The sequence below is a fragment of the Pristis pectinata genome, chromosome 1, assembly GCF_009764475.1.
Source record: "Pristis pectinata isolate sPriPec2 chromosome 1, sPriPec2.1.pri, whole genome shotgun sequence".
NCBI lineage: Eukaryota > Metazoa > Chordata > Chondrichthyes > Rhinopristiformes > Pristidae > Pristis > Pristis pectinata.
Genome location: NC_067405.1, coordinates 49,073,270 through 49,096,205, shown reverse-complemented (window position 1 = coordinate 49,096,205; position 22,936 = coordinate 49,073,270). Strand labels below are relative to the sequence as shown.

Genomic DNA, 22,936 nt, shown 5'->3' with positions numbered 1-22,936 from the left:
CATCTCTTTTGTACATATTAGGGTCAATTCTGTCATGCATTTCAGAGCTGAGTGACCATGGCACAACTGAAACTCATTTATCAGTGTGCAGATGATCGCTGAGCAGGTGATGCTTGATAGCACTGTCCATAAAACCTACCCTCACCTTGGTGATGATTAAGACTCAGTTGATGGGTTGGAACCTGGCCAGATTGAATTTATCAAGGATTAATTGGACAGAACATATCCAGAAAATTTTCCACTTTGTTGGTGTTGCAGTTGTAGTGGGATGGGTTGGTTTGATGTGCAATTAGTTCTGGAGCATGTTTTCAACATGTTGTACATTGGATGAGGACAAGTTTGAGATTGCTCTTTCATGGCCAAATAGACTGTTGATAATCATCATATAGGTTCACATATTGAAAAATTGCCCACTGAGATCAAATGCAGAAGGAACCTTCTCAATCTTTTCAGTGCATAAGGTAGGTTTTAAAAAGATATCTTGAGATAAATGGAGGTGGTATAATGAAATAATTATCTGGCTTGTTCCTTAGAAAATTAGGGAAAAATTAGGGAGGGTTCCTCCCACTAATCACTCTGTAATTTCTTTTGTTGATATAATCTAAAGAGTTTTAGCGTAACGCTTTACAGCGCCAGCGACCGGGGTTCAATTCCGGCCACTGTCTGTAAGGAGTTTGTTCGTTTTGCCCGTCTGCGTGGGTTTCCTCCGGGTGCTCCAGTTTCGTCCCACATTCAAGAGAGACGTACAGGTTAGGAAGTTGTGAGCATGCTATGTTGGCACCGGAAGCGTGGCGAGACTTGCGGGCTGTCCCCAGAACACTATGCAAAAGATGTATGTTTTGACGTCCATGTGACTAATAAAGATATCTTAAGAAGGAGCATTTAAACAAAGTGCCTGTGGACTACCGCTACCCATCAATATAGAATCAACACCTTCAGGAGAAAAGGTAGAAAATTGTGAAAAATAATTCTTCTTTATTGATATTAAATATAAATCTATCACATTCCATAATACTTATGTTTAACATATTTAAATTGCACTGATAAACTGGGGCAAATTTATAGAAATTTATCACTGCCCTTTGTCTAAATAAAGCCAGAACTGCATTCAGAGGGATATCATATGACACTTACTAAGAATATATATATTATTGACCAGCCTTATGTACAATAATATGCAAATCGATATTTAATAGCCTGTTAATGATTTGGTTGTTAACTTTTTTTTAATAGAAAGGATTTTTATCCTCATTTTCAAAAATTTACGAGGCAAGGTACTGAAAAAAAAGACTACCTTGGCAGTCTTGCTGAAAGGAGGTGGCAATATCGGGGAAAACAAGTACAGTGAACATTGATTCTATATAATGTAGTATCTCTCAATTGCAGGGTGTTTTCCTTGTTGTTACAAGACTTACTTTGTCCATTCATTGATCCCAATTATACGGTACCGCATCGAAAAGTGGGTGGGGAAAACTTCTGCCTTGCGCGTGAAATATTAATTTTTGTCGATGTGGTTAATTTACAAACGCTGCTGCGAGTGGTGGGCGGGGAAGGTACTGAGAGAGAAGCTTTTAATTGAGGCAACTTGCAGCGAGAGCGCTGCTGCCCGGTGCGATTGCCGCCCGCTAGTGCTGAGGAAAGGGTGAGGTGGGCGGGAGGGGGGTTCTGGCAGTACTGGCAGGCGGCGGGACGGGACGGGACGAGACGAGCGCCGTTCGGGAGGGGAGCTGCGTACGGCCAGCGCCCTGCAGGTGAGCCGGGACCGCGGGCTCGTGCCGCTTCACCTGCGCGCGGTGGGTTTTGCGGCGAGGGCGGGCGGCCGGTCGGCCGGCCGGCCGGGTCTCCCCGGGCAACAAAGGAGGGCGGCCGCCCCGGGCTGCAGCCTGCCGGCGCCCTCACCTCTCCCCTCTCCTCTTCCCCCCCAGTGCCCGCGAATCACGTTGCTGCTGGGGCCCAAGCGGTCTTCCCGCACTGCCGCCGGTAATGTCATCGTTCCTTGCACAAATGTGAGAGAATATGCGACCGGGAAGGTTGCTTGGCCGAAGAGGACTCGAGGGGAAAAGTAGGCCTGAGCCGGTTGGTTGGGATGGAGCTTTGTTCGGTGGCAGCGCCCACTGCCTGTTGGGTCGCTGCGGTTAATTCCCAAATCTTCGCGACCCCGGTTTAGGATTTTTTATTTTATTTTTTAAACGCAATCCATTTCCCCGGCCACACGGATTGAAAATAACCGCCCCGATGCCGAAAGCAGGGTGTGCGTGATTATGGGTTTATTCCAGCCATTTTCCAAAAAGAACTGGATGAGTACTTCCTGTGGGTTGGGAGAGGATCATTGATAGAAGTGAGCTGGTGGCTGCTACTACTGAAATATCAAATTGCTGCCCAGCCCGCTGGTAGGAAGGATGTGATTAAGGTGCAGAACAGATTTACAGGAATGTTGCTGGGACCGGAGGGTTTGAGTTATAAGGGGAGAGTGGATTGGCTGGGACTGTTTTTCCTGGAGTGAAGGAAGCTGATTTTGTAGAGGTTTATAAAATCATGAGGGGCATAGATAGGGTTGATAGTCACAGTCTTTTCCTAAGGGAAGGTGGAGCCTAAAACTAAAGGGCACATATTTAAGATGAGTCCATAGATCCCTCAAGGTTGCCGCACAGGTTGATAGGGTTGTTAAGGCGGTGTGTTGGCCTTTATCAGTCGGGGTATTGAGTAAATGTTGCAGCTCTCTAGAACTCTGGTTAGACCACACTTGGAGTATTGTGTTCAGTTCTGGTTGCCTCACTATAGGAAGGATGTGGAAACTTTAGAGAGGATGCAGAGGAGATGTTGCCTGGATTGGAGAGCACGTTTTATAAGGAAAGGTTGAGTGAGCTAGGGCTGTTCTCTCTGGAGCAAAGGAGGATGAGAGGTGACTTGATAGAGGTGTACAAGATGATGATAGGCATAGATCGAGTGGATAGAGACTTTTTCCCAGGGCGAAAATGGCTAACATGAGGGGACATAATTTTAAGGTGATTGGAGGAAGGAGGGGTGTCAAAAGTAAGCTTTTTTTTTACACAGAGTGGTGGGTGTGTGGAATGCACTGCCAGCAGAGGTGGTAGAGGCAGATACATTAGAGATATTTAAGACACTCTTAGATAGACACATGAATGATAGAAAAATGGAGGGCTATGTGGGAGGGAAGGGTTAGATTTTAGAGTAGGATAAAATATCGGCACAACATCGTGGGCCGAAGGGCCTGTACAGTGCTGTAATGTTCTACGAGAGGGGAGAGATTTACAGGGGATTGGAGGGGCGGGTTTTTCAACACAGAAGGTGGTGGGTATATAGAGCGAGCTGCCAGTGGAGGTGGGAGAGGCAGGCACAATTACAATGTAGAAATAACATTAGGACAGGTACATGGATAGGAATGGTTTAGAAGGATATTGGGCAAAAGCAGGCAATGGGGTTAGCTTAGATGGGCATCTTGGTCAGCATGGATGAATTGGGCCAAAGGACCTGTTTGCTGTATAATTCTATGAATCTTTGACTCATAAATAGTTAATGTGAAAATGCAGAGATGGAAAATAGATTGTTTTCGTAAACTGGACCAATGAATGGTTTTTATTTGGTCAGCTGGATGTCTAAACCCATCACCACGCTTTAGACCAAACTGCGAAGAAATCTGCGCAATTGTTCACATGATGTGAAATGTGAGGGCTGACTCTCCACTGATGCGCTCCATTTCTTAATACAGGTAGTTCACACACAGGTTGTCTTAATCCAACACATCTCAAATGTCCAATTGGGATGCTCATGGAGTTCAAAACTAAAACAGGATGATTGCCATGCAGAACTTTGCTTCTGTTGTTTTTTTTAACGGCTACATGGTGGATCTAGGTTTTGGTGAATAATCCGGATTATTAGCTCAACTACAAAAAGTATCAGTACGTGACCAGGGTGTCGCCTTTCTTGAACTCTTGCATCTGAGTCAGAGAATTTCAGTTTGTGTCCTACTGTGTATTTGAGCACAAAATACAAACTAACACTAATATAGAAAAGTGGTGAGTTGTTGGGTAATCTTTTGTCTATTGAAGTTAATTGAGGCCATGCCTTTTTTATTGTAGAATATACTTGGAACCAGAGAAGGCCATTTAAATTCTTCTGTCTGTTTTGCCATTTCTGCAAGCTCACTTTTGATCTGTGATAATCCATGTATTTGCCTTTGCTCCCATATCTTTGAATACCTATCAGTTAACATAAGTGCTCAGATTTATTAACATTTGAGCCAACGTCTACTACTGTTTGAAAAAGGGTTCCAAGCTTTCACCCTTTTCAACTTTTAAGTTCACTCCTGAAAAGGTTGGCTTGTATTTATGTACTTGTAATTCGATCATGACCTTTGCTGTCTGTGTGGAGCTTGCGTGTTCTCCTGACTCCCCCCCCCCCGGCATTCTGGCTCCCTCCTACATCCCAAAGACATGCTTTCTTTGTTCAAGACGTACTGGTCTTGGTGGGTGGTGGAAGAATCGGGTGGAGTTGATGGGCATGTGAGAATGGGAGGGGGGAGGGGATTGCTCTGAGAGCCAGCAAAGACTTGATGGGCCATCTGTTTCCTAAGAAAATGTGATAGCAAGTTCTCTTTGTCTCTCTATATGTTTTCCTCAATATCATGAAAACTTAATATCATCAAATTGCCCCTTAAATTTCTAAATTCCTGGGAATGTAATCCTAGTTTAGATTTTATTTAATTTAACCCTGGGATTCTAGGGATTATTCTGATAAATCTAGGCTGCGTTTCCTCCAAGCTAATGTATCTTCCCTCTAGCAATAGTGTCCACAACTGATTTCCAGTGGCATGCATTTTGGTCCGTTTGATATATCTTTTAATTTTTGTTTTGCCTTTCTATGATATTTAATGGCAATATGCAAAGACCCACAACTATATTTGGTTCCTCATGACTTCTAACTTGTCACCATTTATGAAATATGGTGGTACTTGGTCAAAAGTGAATGATGTCTGGCACAGTTAATGCATTGCTATCATATGCTTTCATCTATATAGCATACAATGTTAACTATTATCATCAAAATTGAAAATAAAATGCTCTGTCTCATCGTCTAAGTTATTAATATCTTCAGTGAACAGTTGAAGCTCTAGCACACATTCTTGCAGGACATCTCTAGATACTTCCTGCCCATATTGAATACTTGCCCATAATTCCTACATTTCATTTTCTACTGCTTAGTCAATTGCCCTAAGTTCCATGAGATTCTACTAACAGCCTCTTCTGGTAGTTCGTATAAATAACATCTTTAGAAATTTCCCTATGTGCTAAATAATCATCATTTCAAAAAGTTTCAATATGTTTCATCAGGCATGACCCTTTAGATCCTTGCAGGTGGCTTCTGAATGGCTGAAACTTTTCAAGATGATAACTGAGTGTACAGTGATTACCTTCTGTTAACAGCAAATTTTAGGATAATAGGTGTGTTTCCAGATTTCCTTCAGCTGCCTTTCTTAGATTAAATAGTCTTAAATGACTATTTTTAATCCAAAGGAAATGTTCCTAAATTAAGAGCATATTAGAAAATAGAAGATGCTCTTTAGTGTTCTTAGCTATTTCTTAAAAAAAAAACAGCATCTGGAAAATCAACTGGCCCTGGGGATTTGGTACCAATGGTGCTCTTCACTATCATTATTTCCTTCATTATTTCTCATTTGCTTGCATTGGTTTTGGAGATCCTCTGTCCTTCATTCCGCATTGGTTTCCTGATTTGTCTGGCATGTTTTCTTCTTCATCTAGAGTAAATACTGTTGCTGAATTCTTCGACTTCATAACTTGAAAATCAATTTAGTGATTTGGTCATGGGTTGTAAAACTATGCATTATGGCCTCATAATGCAGATGCCTTAAAGATCAAGAATTGATATTGAGGGATTACTAGCCCTTGAAACGTTGAATGCTTGATAACTGTTCATGGCAACTTATTTTATGACATTTTCAGTTATAAAATGGATTTTGTAATGTACATATTAATGGTCCTTAATTAAGGAGGGTTGTATTTCTCAGTGTTCAACTTAACATTTGGAAATGTTCGTTAATTTCTGTCCATGATTTCACTAGTTCTGATCTTCCTGTTGTCAGTACTCCTTTGACTAAATGTACAATTTCAAGAATTTCCCCAAGTGTTTATTATATATTTTTTCTCTTGCTAATCCAAGATATAATTAGCCACACCCAAATTTCCATTTAGTCACAGATAGCTAGTTGCTAACATTATGACTCCATTGGCATAAAGCAACATTTGAAATACTTATGAGGGATCTTGTGCAATTTATGTCAAAAAGCAGTTCTATTTTCAACATGAAGAAATATAATCAAAAAATTATATCTCTTCATTTACATTTTTGTGATATAGTCTTGATTTATAACTTAAGCCTAACAGCCTTATCAGCAGTTGGACTTTTGTGCTTCTATAGTTATTGTGGACTCTGCCTTGTTCTCACACTCTTAAGCTCTTAAACATAAAATTTTATGAAATATTTTTCTCATGCTTTAAGTTAATTGCTGAGGAATATCTAAGACATTGGTCTTGTCTATATGCAGTGCATTTATTTTGTATATTTAAAAAAAAAAGTCAGGCAGCATCCTGTGGAAAGAGAAATGGTATTAATATTTCAAGTCCAAGACCCTTTGTTGGAATAACCTGAAATGTTCACTCTGATTCTCCTTCCACAGATGTTCCTGACCTGCTGACTGTTCCCAGCATTTTGTTTTTATTTCAGATTTCCAGTACCTGCTTTTTACAGATCTTTATTTAATAATTTTATTGGTTTGTTGACTCTAGCTCTGTTTAAAAGAGAGGTATAAATTGACCTATTGACCAAGGTACAATGGAAAAACTTGTCTTGCATACCGTTCATACAATTCACTACACAGTGCATTGAGGTAGTACAAGGTAAAACAATACAGAATGCAGAGTAAAGTTTCACAGCTACAGAGGAAGTGCACTGCAGGTAGACAATAAGGTGCAAAGTCGTAACGAGGTAGATTGTGACGTCAAGAGTCCATCTTATCACGCTGGGGAACTGTTGGATAGTCTTATAACAGTGGGTAGAAGCTGTCCTTGAGCCTGGTGGTACGTGCTTTCAGGCTTTTGTATCTTCTGGCTGAGGGGAGAAGAGAGAATGTCCTGGGTGGGTGGGGTCTTTGATTATGTTGGCTGCTTTACCGAGGCAGCGAGAAGTATAGACAGAGTCCATGGAGGGGAGGCTGGTTTCTGTGATGTGCTGAGCTATGTCCACAACTCTACAGTTGGCCTTCTGGGGAAGTAGAGGCGCTGGTGAGCTTTCTTGGCCATGGCATCTATGTGATTGGATCAGGACAGGCTATTGGTGATGTTCACTCCAAGGAACTTGAAGCTCTCAACCTCCAAACTGTTGATGTTGACAGGTGTATATGTACCGCCCCCCCTTCCTGAAGTCAATGACCAGCTCTTTTGTTTTGCTGACATTGAGGGAAGGGTTGTTGTCATGACGCCATTCCACTAAGCTCTTTATCTCTCATTCTTGTACTCTGACTCATCGTTATTCAAGATATGGCCCACTGCGGTGGTATCATCTGCAAACTTGTAGATGGCGTTAGAGCAGAATCTGGTCATGCAGTCATGAGTGTATGGGGAGTAGAGTAGGGGGCTGAGGACGCAGCCTTGTGGGGCACCAGTGTTGAGAATAGTCATGCCAGGGGTGTTGCTGCCTATCCTTACTAATTGCAGTCAAGAATCCAGTTGCAGAGGGAGGTGTTGAGTCCCAGGTCTCGAAGTTTGGTGATGAGTTTGCATGGAATTATAGTGTTGTAGGTGGAGCGGTCGTCAATATACAATAGTCTAACATAGGTGTCTTTACTGTTGGTGCCAATTTGTAGGGAAAAATTGCATAACTGGAATGTAAAATTCCAGGTGACGCTCACCAATGAGTTAAGAAAAGGGTTTGATTTTTTTGAAAATAAATTAAGTGTCGCAATTTAATCTAATCAATTTGCTTTTAATAGTTTGTTACTGGCTTGATTAATTCGTACTACTGTTGTTTTTTTTACATCTTTGAGCATACCTTTGCTTTTAAATTGGAACTGTTTTATAACCTTGATGTCAGATTGATATTGTGAACATTGAATTTATTTCCCATTCTATTCCCAACCTATTGGAGTTTTTTGAGGAAACCTCAGGTAGGGTGGATAAGGGAGAGGCTGTGGATATGTATTTAGATTTTCAAAAGGCCTTCGACATGGTGCCGCACAAGAGGCTGATTAATAAGATGAAAGCTCATGGAATTACAGGTAGGATATTAGAATGGGTGGAGCATTGGCTGGTAGGCAGAAAGCAAAGGGTGGGAATAAAGGGATCCTGTTCTGGTTGGTTACCGGTTACTAGTGGTACTACGCAGGGGTCGGTGTTGGGGCCGCTTCTTTTTACTTTGTACATTAATGATTTGGATGGTGGACTAAATGGTTTTGTGGCTAGGTTTGCAGATGACACCAAGATAGGTGAAGGAGTAGGGAGTATTGAAGAAACAGGAAGGTTGCAGAGAGACTTAGTTAGTTTAGGAGAATGGGCAAAGAAATGGCAGATGAGATTCAATGTTGAGAAATGTGCTGTAGTGCACTTTGGAAAAAGAAATAAACAGGCAGATTATTTAGATGGGGAGAAAATTCAAAGTACAGAAGTACAAAGGGACTTGGGGGTACTCATGCAGGATACCCTAAAGGTTAACCACCAGGTCGGATTGACAGTAAAGAAAGTGAATGCCATGTTGGCATTCATTTCGAGAGGTGTAGTGTATAAAAGTAGGGAAGTGTTGATGAGGCTCTATGGAGCACTGGTGAGGCCTCATTTGGAATACTGTGTGCAGTTTTGGGCCCCATATCTTAGGAAAGATGTACTGATGTTGGAGAGGGTTCAGAAGAGATTTACGAGAATGATTCCCAGAGTGAAAGGGCTTACTTATGATGAACGTTTGTTGGCTCTTGGACTGTACTCACTGGAGAACAGAAGAATGAGAGGGGACCTCATAGAAACATTTAGAATGTTGAAAGGACTGGACAGAGTAGATGTGGTTAAGCTGTTTCCCTTGGTGGGTGAGTCCAGGATTAGAGGGTACTGGTTTAAAACAGAAATGAGGAGAAATTTCTTTAGCCAGAGGGTAGTGAAATTATGGAATTCTTTGCCACGTACAGCTGTGGAGGCCCAATCATTGGGGGTGTTAAGGGAGGAGATAGATAGGTGTCTAATTAGTCATGGTATCAAGGGATATGGGGATAAGGCTGGAATTTGGGGCTAGATAGGAATAGTTTTTTGTTTAGCTCATGGAGCAGACTCGATGGGCTGAATGGCCCACTTCTGCTCCTTCGTCTTGTGATCTTGTGATTCAGTCCATGAGTTAGTTTTTTTTAATGTAAGTGATAAAAGTCAGTTTGCTGCAGATATTCTCATTCTTGTACTTTTGTGTTCTCTAAGAGTGTCTTTGCATACATGGAAGGTCCCAGAAGTTTGCGTTTGAAGGATGCATTGTAGTGCAAGTGTGCATGCTAGGTGTCCTGTTTTATCACACTTTACATAAGATTACATAAATCTATTTGGATAGATGATAAATTTATAACTTTGTTCCAGACTAATGTAAAGTTGGCAATGCTGCTTGTTTAAGATAGAGTGTGGAATCATTGCCTTGTTTAGTCACAAGCTGAGCTTCATGCTGCATATCTTGTTTAGTGTATAAGTTTGGTGTAATATCTGTCTCTTCTACCTTCCTCCCTACTGCTAATTTCAGTCTTGTTTTTCTCTTGTGCTTCCTCGCTTTCATCCTTTGCTCCCAACTCGTCGCAGATGATGTACTGTCTTTAATTGTTTTCCAATTACCCATTACTTTATTGCTTGATAGTCTCTGATTTCTTGTTTTCTTGTCCTCCAATACTTTATAAAAATTCTCACCCTTTTTGCAAATTTGTTTACAGACCTTCCAATTCTCCCAGTTTTTGCACCTCTCTTAATACCAGTTTACCTTTGTGACAGCTTTATTATTGTATTTTTTTTAAGGACATGGTCTTGTGATGAACTTTCAGACCTACGAATCATGTATCTGCTGACAGAAGTCCTTCAAGTAAGTGGTAACATTTCTTTCCATATGCCACATAACTTGATAAATCAGGTCAACAGTAAGAGCATTTGAAGTAGACACGGAAGTAGTCAATTTGGTCCCCTGCACCTCCTCCGCTATTCAGTAAGGTCATGGGTGATCTTGTACTTCAGCAGTTTAGTTGGACATTGCTTTTAACATTTCAATTTCTTGTCTGTATTTTGCTTGGTTTCTTAATAGCTTTAAGTAATTGCTCTATGTAAGTATAACTTAATTGTGCACTTTGTCCTTTGCCCAATATAATTGGGTATATTACTGAATCAAGTAGCATATCTTGCCAGTAGCAACTCTTCAGTGACTGTCTCATGCAGCTTTCATTTCATTTCATTTCAAGAAGATAGAAGCAAAAGCAATCAAATAAAGTCCATTGGGAGGAGAATTCTGGCGATGACTTTCCCTTTGGGAGAGAGCAGGAAGACACTCTGTAGTTACCATAGTCAGACTTGTTTCCTTTCCTGAAGAAGATCACTGATATATTCTTGTATGTTCTTTTTTTCCCAGATGTGGATGATAAGCTTGTGGATTTGTGACTGAAGCTGTTCACTTGAGTTTTAGAGCTTCAGGAAAACTGTCTACTCCTTATTGTTATTTTGAAGTGGGATTAGCCACCAACAACCACAACCTCTTTTTTTTGTGCAAGTTATGAAGCAAGCCAATGGAGAGTTTTCATTTTGATTGCCATGTCTTCAGATTTATTAGGACTTCTTGACGCCACACTTGATTAAAAGACTGCCTTGACACTGTGGGTAGTCACTCTCACCTTGCCTCTGGAATTTCATTGTTTGTTCAGGTTTGAACCATGGCAGTAATCCAAGCAGATTTCAAATTGTGAAAATTGAGTTTATTGTCATGTGCACAAGTACATGTATGCACAGGTGCAATGAAAAACTTACTTGCAGCAGCATCACAGGCATATAGCATCATATCAGCAGCATTCACAAGAAAAACGTAAACACAATTTTTACAAGAGAACACAATTAGAGTGAAGAAAAACAAAGTCCATTTTGGTGCAAAGTGATCAAAGTTATAGTGGTCATAGTATTGCCAAACTCTAGTAATTCGGGTTGTGCCAGTTGGTTCAAGAACCAAATGATTGAAGGGAAGTAGCTGTTACTGAATCTGGTGGTGTGGGACTTCAGGCATCTGTACCTCCTGTCTGATGGTAGCTGCGAGAAGATGGCATGGTGGGGATCTTTGGATGTTGCCTTCTTGTAGATACTACTGATGGTTGGGAGGGAAATTGAGCATCTGAGTGCAGTTTTTTGATAATGAGTGCTGTTTGATAACATAACACCTTGCATCACTTCGATGTTTGAAGGTGGACTGATGGGACAGTAATTGACTGCTGTTTTTGTCCTGTCTTGTCTCGAATGCATCTGGGCAATTTTCCACACTGTTGAATAGGCATCAGTGTTGGGCTCTGCCATCATTAAGTATGTGTACACTTATGGAACCTCTGCCTCCCTGTTGCTTATTTGACTGGATGTACTATGACTGTAGAGCTTTGATCAAATTTGTTGTTGTGTAGTTGCTTAAATGTATCTGTAACAGACCAGTGCTGAATCTTGAAATGTATAGGTTTGGGTAATGTGGCACATTTTGTTCTTTGGTAATTCATTAACTAAATGGATGTTTATGATTGGGTTTGTCTTGTGGTCCCCATGAATAATACTATTTATTGAATTCAAGATTATTTCATTAACTAAATTTAAATTCCTCATTTTCAGCCTAGGTCCCCAAATGCTGGTAACTTGACCACTATCCCACCACTCTAATATATAGTTCACAGGAAATGTGGCACATATGCATCTTAATCATTCGCATTGCAGGACCCCACTTGCACCCTCTTGGACGTCATTGTTTTAAATAACTTTTGTTCAAATACATTTGATGGAACCAAAACATCCTGAAACAGAACTCTGATTATCATTTAGGTGTTCTTCTTTATTTTTTTTATAATTCTTCATAGTTTTGAATTTGTAGATATGTAATGGAAAGCTGTTGCTTTTTTTTTGACCCATAAATTCAATCAAGGACCAAGCTAGGTCATGCCCAGAAAAGAAAGTAATTGGAGGATTCTGACAAGTACTTCTGGTGTCGTCTCAGTAGTTTGCAAGAGGAGAAACTAGTTTAAATCTCATTGAGCTTGTCCTGTTTCCAAAGCCCCTGATTTTTAGGCTTAGGTTAACAAATTGAGGTCGATTAAGCATCATGCAATGTGTCAGACAAAGTCAAGAACATCGAAGTATCTGTCATATTGCCAAATGTTTTGTGTAGAAAATTGCACCATCGTAAAGCTATGCATTGTGAAGAAGCTGATACTTGGGGCAATAGTTGCTTGGAGTTGTTGGTTAGAGGCAAAAATGTGGTCGTTTATTCAAGATTTGGTTTTGTTGGATTAGTTTGCCAAGTGGAAAACGCCTGTTTGCAGATATTCACTTCCAACTGGCAGAATTGTTATTGAATTTAATATAGTTTCTGGTGAACAGAAAAAATGTGTTAATATGGTTGTAGTTTACTATGAATTGTACTACTTGTCATATCGTGCTTCAGCTGTTCCTGATACTTCATTTATTGTGAGCTACAGTAATATGCCCAATATGTAGCCAGTGAAATGGCATAGAGGCAACAGGAGGAATGTAATTTCAGCTTTATTTCTTTGTGTACTCAAGGTGAACTTTTTTTTCAGTCATCTTTTACTCAAAAGATTAGAGCTGATGTCTGTAAATTGGTAAAAGTGATGTCGCTAAATTAGTGATTGAAATACTGCTATTCTGTCTGATTCTGCATATTCTGAGGGAGAGCTAATTCGTTCAAATGGTGCTGATTCAGTGAATGTTTTTCCTGACAGAACTGTGGACACTTCTGACCAATCTCATTCTGAAACAATGGAAGCCACAAGTATGTTGCCAATACTGAAGAAAAAGCTAGCTTTTCTTTCAGGTATAGTATTTTGTGTTACTCGATGGTTGCACATACTAAATAGTGTTAAGAAAGATTCCTGTGTTTCCAAATGTACTACTTGCTTTGTTTAATTAATACTTGATTGTGGGTTCTAATTGTGTATTGTTTTGGCTTTGAATTTTATTAATAATACATATGTAGCAAGGTTAGATAATGAAGAAGTTGTTGAAATGTGCATCAGTGGGATTTTCACTTATCAATAATTTGTTTCTTGAATGCTTGTATTTGGTATCAGAAAATTTATTGCTAATGCTGTGGAATTATTTTTGTTTTTAGGCAATGTAGCTGTGCATATCATATGATTTTGATTAGAGAGATACTGTTTGCCAGTACAAAATTTGAAAGTAATACTGCTTGATTTTTTTTGAGTGGAAAAATGGATTGACTGCTAATCCTCCTTTCTGCCAAGACTTTTGGCAGAGAATTGGATCTGTTGTAAAATGGGTGGTTGAACTTGCATGAGACAATATGACATAAATCCCAGTTTCTGTAATGTCATGATTAACTGCAAGCTTAATATTAAAATTTTGAGACTCATTGCAGATTGAAATGTTTCAATGTAGATATTTTGTTCAGAACCAAATGCCTTTATCATTTTTGCGATGGTGATGCCATTTCCCCACACTACCATTGAAAGAAACATTAGGATTGAGGATTTCACCTTCATTAAAGAAAATAATGATTGCGGTCATTTGCAAGGATTAAATGGATAACATAGAACAGGACAGCACAGAACAGGCCCTTCGGCCCACGATGTTGTGCCAACATAGCTAATCCTTCCTACCTACAGAATGCCTATAATCCCTCCAATTTCCTCATTCATGTGCCTCTCATCCAAGCCCCTCTTAAAATCCCCCAATGAATTTGCCTCCACCACCCTATCAGGCAACGCATTCCAGGCATCCACCACTCTCTGAGTAAAACAAACTTATGCCTCATGTTTCTTCTGTACCTACCCCCTCTCACCTTAAATGCATGCCCTCTGGTATTGGATCACTCAGTAATGGGAGGAAGATGTTGCTTGTCTACCCTATCTATGCCCTCCTAATTTTATACACTTCCAACAGATCACCCCTCAGCCTCTGCCGCTCCAGAGAAGAGCCCAAGTTTGTCCATCCTCTCCTGATAGCATATGCCCTCTAATCCAGGCAGCATCCTAGTAAACCTCCTCTGCACCCTCTAAAGCCTCGACATCCTTTCTATGGTGAGGTGACCAGAATTGCACGCAATTCTCTAAATGCAGCCTAACTAGAGTTCTATAGAGATGCGTCATAACTTCTTGATTCCTATACTCAATACCTTGATTAATGAAAGCAAGCAGTCCATAAGCTGCCCTAACCACCCTATCTACCTATGTAGCCACTTTCAATGAGCCATGGACTTGCACCCCAAGGTTTCTCTCTGCTCTTCAACAATGTTGTCTTGCCCTTAAGAGTGTACTGCTTCTTAACATTAGTCCTACCAAGCTGCAACAGCTCACATTTATCTGGGTTAAACTCCATCTGCCATTTCTCTGCCCACATCTGCAGCTGATCTATATCACGCTGTATCTGTTGCCAGTCTTCTACAGTATTCACAACCCAACCAATCTTGGTATTGTCTGCAGACTTACTAACCCACCCATCAACATACTCATCCAGGTCATTTAAGTACATCACAAACAGCAGAGGTCCCAGTACAGATCCCTGTTGAACACCACTACTCTCAGGCCTCTAGCCAGAATAAGTCCCTTCAGCCACCACCCTCTGTCTTCTACGGGCAAGCCAGTTCAGTTCAGCCAATTCTCCACTGACCCCATGCATCCGAACTTTCTTGATTAACCTATTATGTGGGACCTCCTTAGATGCCTTACTGAAGTCCATATAGATGACATCCATAGCTCTACCTTCATCAATCTCTCTTGTCACCTTGTCAAAAAAATCTCAGCCAGGTTAGTAAGACACGACTTGCCCTGCACAAAGCCATGCTGGGTTTCCCTAATCAAGCCATTGGATTCCAGATGCTTGTATATCCTATCTCTAAGAATTTTCTCCAGCAATATCCCTACAACTGATGTGAGACTCACCAGTCTGTAGTTTCCCGGATTTTCCTTTCTTCCTTTCTTAAATAGAGGAACAACATTAGCCACTCACCAGTCCTCCAAGACCTCACCCGTGGTCAAAGAAGACACAAAGATACTGGTCAAGGCCCCAGCAATTTCCTCTCTCACCTCCCTCAGTAACCTGGGGTATATCCCATTGGGCCCTGGGGACTTATCCACCTTAATACTGTTTAGGAGACCAAACACTACCTCCTCCTTGACCTCTAAATGCCCTAACATGTTTCTGCCCTCTCTTCCAATTCCCGCATCCTGCATGTCCCTTTCCTGGGTAAATACTGAAGGGAAACACTCATTCAGAATCTCACCCACATCCTCTGCATCCAAACATAGATTCCCTTCTTTATCCTTAAGTGGTCCTACCCCTTCCCTCGTTATCTTCTTGTTCCTGACGTAGGTATGGAATGTTTTTGGATTCTCCTTAATCCTACTTGCTAAGGGCTTTTCATGGCCTCTCCTGGATTTCCTAATTCCTTTCTTGAGTTGATTTCTAGCTTCTTTATAGTCCTTGCATGCTGTGTCTGATCCTAACTTCCGAAGCTCTACATACTTTTTCTTCGTGTCTAAGTTCATCACTTCTCTGGACATCCAAGGTTTCCTTATTTTGCCATTCATGTCCATCCTTCTAATTGGGACATACCTATCCTGTACCCTTCGTATTTGATCCTCAAACACTTTCCACATGTTTGATGTGGAGTTGCCAGCAAAAAGGTGTTCCCAGTTTACTCTACCCAGTTCCTGCCTTATTCCTTCATAATTAGTCCTGCTGCAGTTTAAAATCCTCCTGCTAGCCCCATATCTATCCTTATCTATAGCTATGCTGAAAGTTAATGAGCTGTGGTCACTGTTACCCAATTGCTCACCCACTGACAGGTGAGTCACCTGGCCAGGCTCATTACCCAACACCAGGTCCAGAATAGCCTCTTCCCTTGTTGGACTGTCAACATTGATTTAAGAGCCCCTCCTGGATACACCTAACAAATTCTGCCCCATCCAACCCCCTTGCACTAAAAAGGTCCCAATTTATATTTGGGAAGTTGAAGTCTCCCGTGACCACAACCCTGTAATTTTTGTACATTTCCCTAATTTGTTTGCATATCTGTTCCTCAGTGTCCCGGTGGCTATTGGGAGGTCTATAGTACACCCCCAAGAAAGTGATTGCATCCATCCTATTCCTGAGTTCTACCCATATAGACTCTGTGTCCGAGCCCTCCATTATGTCTCTCTGGAGTGCAGCTGATATATCATCTCTAATTAGTATTGCAACTCCTCCCCCTCTTTTACTCCCCCCCCCCATTCTTCGTAAAACTTCAAAACTCTGGTGCATTGATCACCCATTCCTGTCCCTCCCTCAACCAAGTCTCTGTAATGGCCACAACATCATAATTCCATGTTCTGATCCATGTTCTAAGTTCATCACTCTTGCCCATAATACACTCAGCATTAAAGTACAAACACTTCAAACCATTCATCCCATCACATCTGTTATTAGGAATATGCCTAATACTACCATCAGCCCTCCTCCCTGTTCCCTCACCTACTGACCTGTTGTTCCGGTTCCCATCCCCCTGCAAAGCTAGTTTAAACCTTCCCCAGTAGCATTAACAAACCTCCCTGCCAGGATTTTGGTTCCCCTCCAGTTCAGGTGCAACCTGTCCCTCTTGTACAGGTTACCCCCTTCCCCAGAAAAGGTTCCAATAATCCAAGAACTTGAAACCCTGCCCCCTGCACCATCTCCCCAGCCACTCATTTGTCTGTGCTACCATCCTGTTCTTTCTTTCACTAGCTCGTGGCACTGGGAGTAATCTGGAGATTACTACCTTGGAGGTCCTGCTCTTCAGCCTCCTTCCTAACTCCCTATACTCATTGCACAGGACCTCTACCCCTCTCCATGCCTATGTCATTGGTACCAATATGTACCACAACCTCTGGCTGCATGCCCTCCCCCTTAAGAATATTCTGCAACTGCTCCAACATCTGGGATCCTAGCACCTGGGAGGCAACACACCATCCTGGCGTCTCTTTTGCAGTCGCAGAGTCTCCTGTCTGTCCCTCTTACTATTGAGTCCCCTATGACTATTGCTGTGCCTGACTTGACCCTTCCCTTCTGAGCCTCAGAGCTGACCACAGTGCTACTGGCCTGGCTGCTGCTGCCTTGCTCAGATAGATCATCCCCCTCAGCAGTATCTAAAGGGGTATACTTGTTGCTGAGGGGTATGGCCACAAGGGGACCCTGCACTAACTTTTTTTTACCCCCCCCATCTCTCTCAGTGCTCACCCATCCACTACCTGAATCCTGCACTCTGGGTGTAACCACCTGCTCAGAAGTCCTATCTGTGATTTGCTCCACCACCCGGATGATCCTTAGTTCATCCAACTCCATCTCCAACTCCTTAATCCGGTCTTTCAGGAGCTGAAGTTGGCTGCACTTCCCGCAGGTGTAGTCATCAGGGAGACCATCAAGTTCCATGAATTCCCACATCCTACAGGAGGAGCATTACATTGTTGTATCTGACATCCTGCCTACACTGTGCTAACTGAAGCAGCAATAATAAAAGGACAAACTTGCCATTCTTACCTGTTCTTTTGCCTCATCCTCTTCTCATTGAAGGCTCTTGAGTCAAAGTCTCTGATTTTCTCACTCTGACTCTAGTCCACTCCAACGATAGCTGCTCCAACAATGGTCACTCCACTAGACCCTACCTCTCTTGTGGTTAAAGACCCCAAGCAAGGAGAGAGGAATAAAACCTCACTGGGTCAGGTGATTCTCCACTCTCTTCCCGCCGCTGCTGCTGCTTCCCATGCCTGTGCACTGGCTTTGGGGGGTTAAAACAAAAGCTCTAAGCAAATGGAGAGAGAAAAAAAAACTCACCGGGTCAGGTGACTCTCCACTCTCTTCCTGCACCTGCACACTGGCTTCTGCTGGGGGGAGTAAACTCTAAGCAAATGGGGAGAGAGAGAGAAAAGAAACCCACTAGGTCAGGTGACTCTGCTCTCTCCCCACTGCTGCTGCTTCCCACGCCTGTGTACTGGCTTCTGGGGAGAAGGATTGTTCATTTACATTGCAGTTGAGCACCATGTATTTACAAAGTATGCATCTTAGTTTTGTGTATGTTTAGTTAATTTTTTTTTAATTGCTTCCCTACTCAAAGATTTTTTTTGTAGCATTGTGCTGTTATGGATGCTGATCTGATGTTTTAATTAACTGGATTATGGCATAACTAGAAACTAACAGGAAATGTCCAGCATGTTGGTCTGAATCTATAAAGAGAGAGAGGAGGAAAAAGACGAGTTATGACATTTTGGGTATATAAAAGCAGACCTGTGACTTCATAGCCTGTTTTTGTTCTACTTTTCAGGAAATAACTAATGTATATTGTCAATGCTTTGCTTACTTTCTAAAATTTGCAATTTTGTATATTAATAAGTGGTTACTTTCACAGTTTAAGAGAAAGGAATTGGTGTAGAATATTAGGACAGCAAAAGGTGATACAGTATGTTATGTCTCCATTTATACTGTACTTTTGTTTTGTACAGGTCTAAATATAAAATTTTCACCAGTAAATTTAAACCTCAGAAACAAATAATTCATGAAAAGTGCCCTTCACCTAATATTTTGCAGTGGACTGCAAATAGCCAGCTTGCTTTGCGTTTTTCTTGTCGGCAATCTCTTGATAAGCAATAAATGGCCCAGTAACCTTGATTTTTTTTCTTCCTTCAGAAGGACAAGTAAAACTGCAAGCTGTGCAAATATTTTTTTTGAACTTGTAATATTTACAGATTACATCTTGTTGATAATCATTTGATATAAAAGGCTATTGTTGGCATCAAATTTACCAGTAAAATCTAATGGGCATCTGCTTAAAACTAGATTCCCAAAGTACCATATGCAGTCTTCTTGTTCACTTCCTGCAAGCTAAAGAGAGATTTGAATCTTTCCTCTAGGATTGGAAATAAAGTTCAATGTTTTATCAATTTTTTGTAGTGCCTTTCAATTCCTTTATTAACTTCATTTCAACAATAAAAAATTGTACACCTTAAAAACACAGAAGGGCAAGCCTCCTAATGTTAGTGAGGTTATAAAACTGAGCTTTGTGTCTATATGTAGAATTTCTAAATTGTTTTGCAAGATGGGAATAGCTTGCCATTCTTCAGTCACAATTTCTGAAGTGGATCCCTTATTTACTAACATGCAAAATAGATATCACATGCTGCTGTGACACCAATTCATTTCCTGCTTTCAGACTTAAACAATGTTACTGTACAACTACAATTTTATTAGATCTTGGAAGTGAAGGCCTCCTCTTAGGGAATAATTTGACAAGTTTTGTTATATTTACAGAACAGCAAGGTCTCTCTTGCAGGTAAACATGTATCTAAGTCTACCTCCACTTCTGCCACTTTTTCCATGTCATTGTTATCTCTGAAGTTGCATCTTTTTCTAAGAACAGTCTCTTTATTCTCACTCAAATTATGCACCAAATAGCTTTAATCTTCATCTAAAACTCATCACCTTTCCTTGCCTTCCATCCAAACAAAGAAACTGTAGGAGATCAAAATCAGTATGTTTTTAATTGGGTCCTAATGAAAGAGAAAAGCTCAGTGTCTAAGAAAGAGAATTCCCATCTCGGGCAACTAATGATGAGTGCATTTCCATCACTGGTGGGGTAAATAGACTGGTGAAGAAAGCCATGTTGAAGAAATGGAGAGTTTGTGAAGCTTCTAACATTTAAAAAAAAATCAACACGATAAGGACTTCAGGGTTACAGAGGGATTGAGCACGGAAAGATAAGGGTTGTAAAATCAAGGCAGTAATATCAGAGGTAGCCTAGGTTACAGAGGTAACCTAGCATGGGCATGATAGGTGATGGAAGAAAATCGAAAATCAAAAATCTGCAGGTGCTGACATTTTGAAATAAAAACAAAAAAGGTTTGAAATACTCAGCAGGTTAGGCTGAATCTGTGAGAAGAGAACCAGTTAAGGTTTTTGAGTGATAAGTTTAATGTGATTAGATTGTGATGAGATTTTGTATTGATTATCTTTATTAAAGATGATGTGCTGACAAATTTGTTTTCTAGGAGGCAAGGACAGAAGAAGTGGGCTTATCCTGACAATTCCACTTTGTTCGGAGCAAACAAACATGGAGGAGCTAAGTGTCACTCTGGATTACTTGCTCAGCATTCCAAGGTGACTCTTTTATTCATACATTCTGTTTGTACTTTGAAGATATAATTATGTTTATACTAACCAGCTGGCCACAAGTTGCCAAATTAATAATTAACATTGTTTTGTCAGATCCTTCTATGGGCACTCTATCTGTGGAGATTATTTTGAGTCAGAAATGTGGTAAAAGTGTATTTTCAACCATCTTTTTAGTGCCCCTTTCTTCAATTGACATCTTTTTCAGTAAATTGATAGAGGAAGAAAGATCTTAAAGTTGAGTTGTGGGAGTAATCTTGTGATGAATGTGCCCTTGGTTTCATTTGGTGATGATGTTTGGTAAGGTGATTTTTTTTTGTTCCTTGCCCAATTTAGTATTTTGTGTTTCTGTATTTTTGAAATTTAAAACTAACCTTAAGGTTAATTTCCAAAATCCTTAAAGTAAAATTGCTGCCTTATTTTGCTTGAAGTCCAGCTTGTAGAACAACTTTTTGAACACTTGTGCCCAGAGACTTAAGTAATCAGAGACAGAAATAAATGTGACATAAATTTTGAGAAGTGAAAATGATCAAGTTGAGCATAATTTTCCTTTGTCCTTGTTTTTATCTTTAACATTCAGCCATTGATCTGTCTGAATAGATTTTACTTGATCACAACAAAATAGTGTGGATAAATGTATTTAGTGTTTTGTACAGGTCAAAAAAGATGCAAGTAAAACAGGTGAAAAAATGGCTTGTGATTTGAATGTGTTGAGCAACAGCGTGGAATCCTGCAAGGTCACAGTTCAACAAAGTCTGCCTCTGACTTATGGTTTTGTGGTAGTGGAAGACATAAAGGGAAGCAAAGTAGGAGACGTCCATGCTCAGCAAAAACCATCACATTTCTTGTGGCACTGTCTTGGGAACTCCAACTGTGGCAGGAAGCCTCTTCATAAACACTTCTGATAGTTATAGTAGAGCAGGAATGACTCTGAGTAAGTTATGGACATCTGAAAGGATGTCATTGCTTTTCATGAGCATCATGAAGATGTATAATAAAATGTAAAATAAAACTTTGGTTTTCCATTTATTTTTTATTAAAAAAAATTAAGTTAGCAGATACGTTACATAACAGTTCAATATAACTTTCCATGTCGAGATCATGACCATAATTAGGTTGCTGATAGATCTACATTATTGCTTTCAAGTCTACTGAATGGTTGAGGTGTGTCTGAGTTTTTTAATGTTAAAGAGATGTAAAGTGCATGATCCCATGTATTTGAAAGTTGTAGAATAAAATCCTGCTTTTAGATGTTGGCAATATTGCAAGCAGTACATGACCTGAACAAAGCACTAGATGTGAAACTTAATATAGTAGTTGTCTATAGAAGAAGTTGAATTCATTTCGGGAAAGCTCCATTTAAACTTTTGGTACATTCAAGAGTGCAGTAAAATTTTTGGCTGTATTCATTAATTTGGATCTGACTATATTTAATATTTAGCTATAGATGTTTTCTTATGAAGAATGTGTAATATGGTGGATATGTTTCAAATAAAATAGACGCTTCTTGATTCTTAATGCATTAACAAAGTTGAAAGTATGGCCTTGATTGCAATTTGTCAATTATATACTTTATTTTTCATGAGCTTATTCTTTAGTGACAGTATGTAAAATAGAATCCTGATTATTTTTACCTTTTTATAGAATGTTTTAACTCTTGGTGTTTTCAGAATGTGTTTAATTGCTGAATAGAGTCAAGTTGTTAATAAAGATGCAACACAAGTGCACTGGATAAATGTGGAGCTGTGTAACATTATCCTGAAGTCTCTTTGATTTAATTACTGATGTATATTAAATTATTAGACCTTAGTTGGCACAAGCAAATGCCTTGGTCCTCCTCGGTTAGGGAACATAAACAAGTTTCCAATCTGATTGGTTTTAATAATTCCTTTTTGGAAATTTGATCAGGGTAAGACAACAGAAATAACTCTTTCAATGGAATAGTTTATCAGCACTTCCTGGCAAGCTACTGAAGTAAAAGTTGTATTTCAAATTGTATCCCAGTGCAAGATACCACATCATAAGGGTGGGTATACTGAAAGGAAGTGGTTAAAAGTGAAGACTGTACATCATAGGAGTGGATTGCTTAAAAGGTAAACAGGAGGAAGCTGAAAGTGCTAATCAGGATATTTAATTGGCTCATGGTTAACTTCCCATCCATCTTTCCAAAATACTAATTTGACCCACATAGAGAAGTAAAGTTTGCAGTGACTGAGATGAATAGCTTTGGTTGCTTGTTGAAGAATCATTGCAGAAATCGTATTCTTTTTGACATGTCATACTGCTTTGGAAATATCTAATAGTGTTTGCAAGAATTGCTAATTTTTAGGATTTGCTACATTTATGAAAGTGCAGATTTTATGACCCAGATAATCTCTTCCTGTCCTGTGATACACTATCATTTTATGATTGGTACTTCTTTTAAAAAAAAATTGGAATTGTAAACCAAACTATATTGACTGATCTGTATAAAAATGTACACCATTATATTAATGTCAAATATTAGGACT

At 40.1% G+C, this 22,936-nt stretch overlaps 1 protein-coding gene across 2 annotated transcripts in view; it reads left to right on the top strand.

Moving 5' to 3' along the window:
- The first annotated feature begins 1,570 nt into the window (after positions 1-1,570).
- sestd1 (SEC14 and spectrin domains 1) overlaps positions 1,571-22,936 on the top strand; it is an 84,129-nt gene continuing 62,763 nt past the window's right edge. The window contains exons 1-4 of one of the 2 annotated variants that reach the window (XM_052016534.1): positions 1,571-1,751; positions 10,065-10,128; positions 13,016-13,107; positions 20,306-20,414. In XM_052016534.1, coding sequence (XP_051872494.1) covers positions 13,053-13,107; positions 20,306-20,414 — 164 coding nt within the window. In that variant the 5' untranslated portion in view covers positions 1,571-1,751; positions 10,065-10,128; positions 13,016-13,052. Of the gene's footprint in view, positions 1,752-1,910; positions 1,981-10,064; positions 10,129-13,015; positions 13,108-20,305; positions 20,415-22,936 lie in introns of those variants that run through there. The other variant, XM_052016528.1, reaches the window with a different exon arrangement.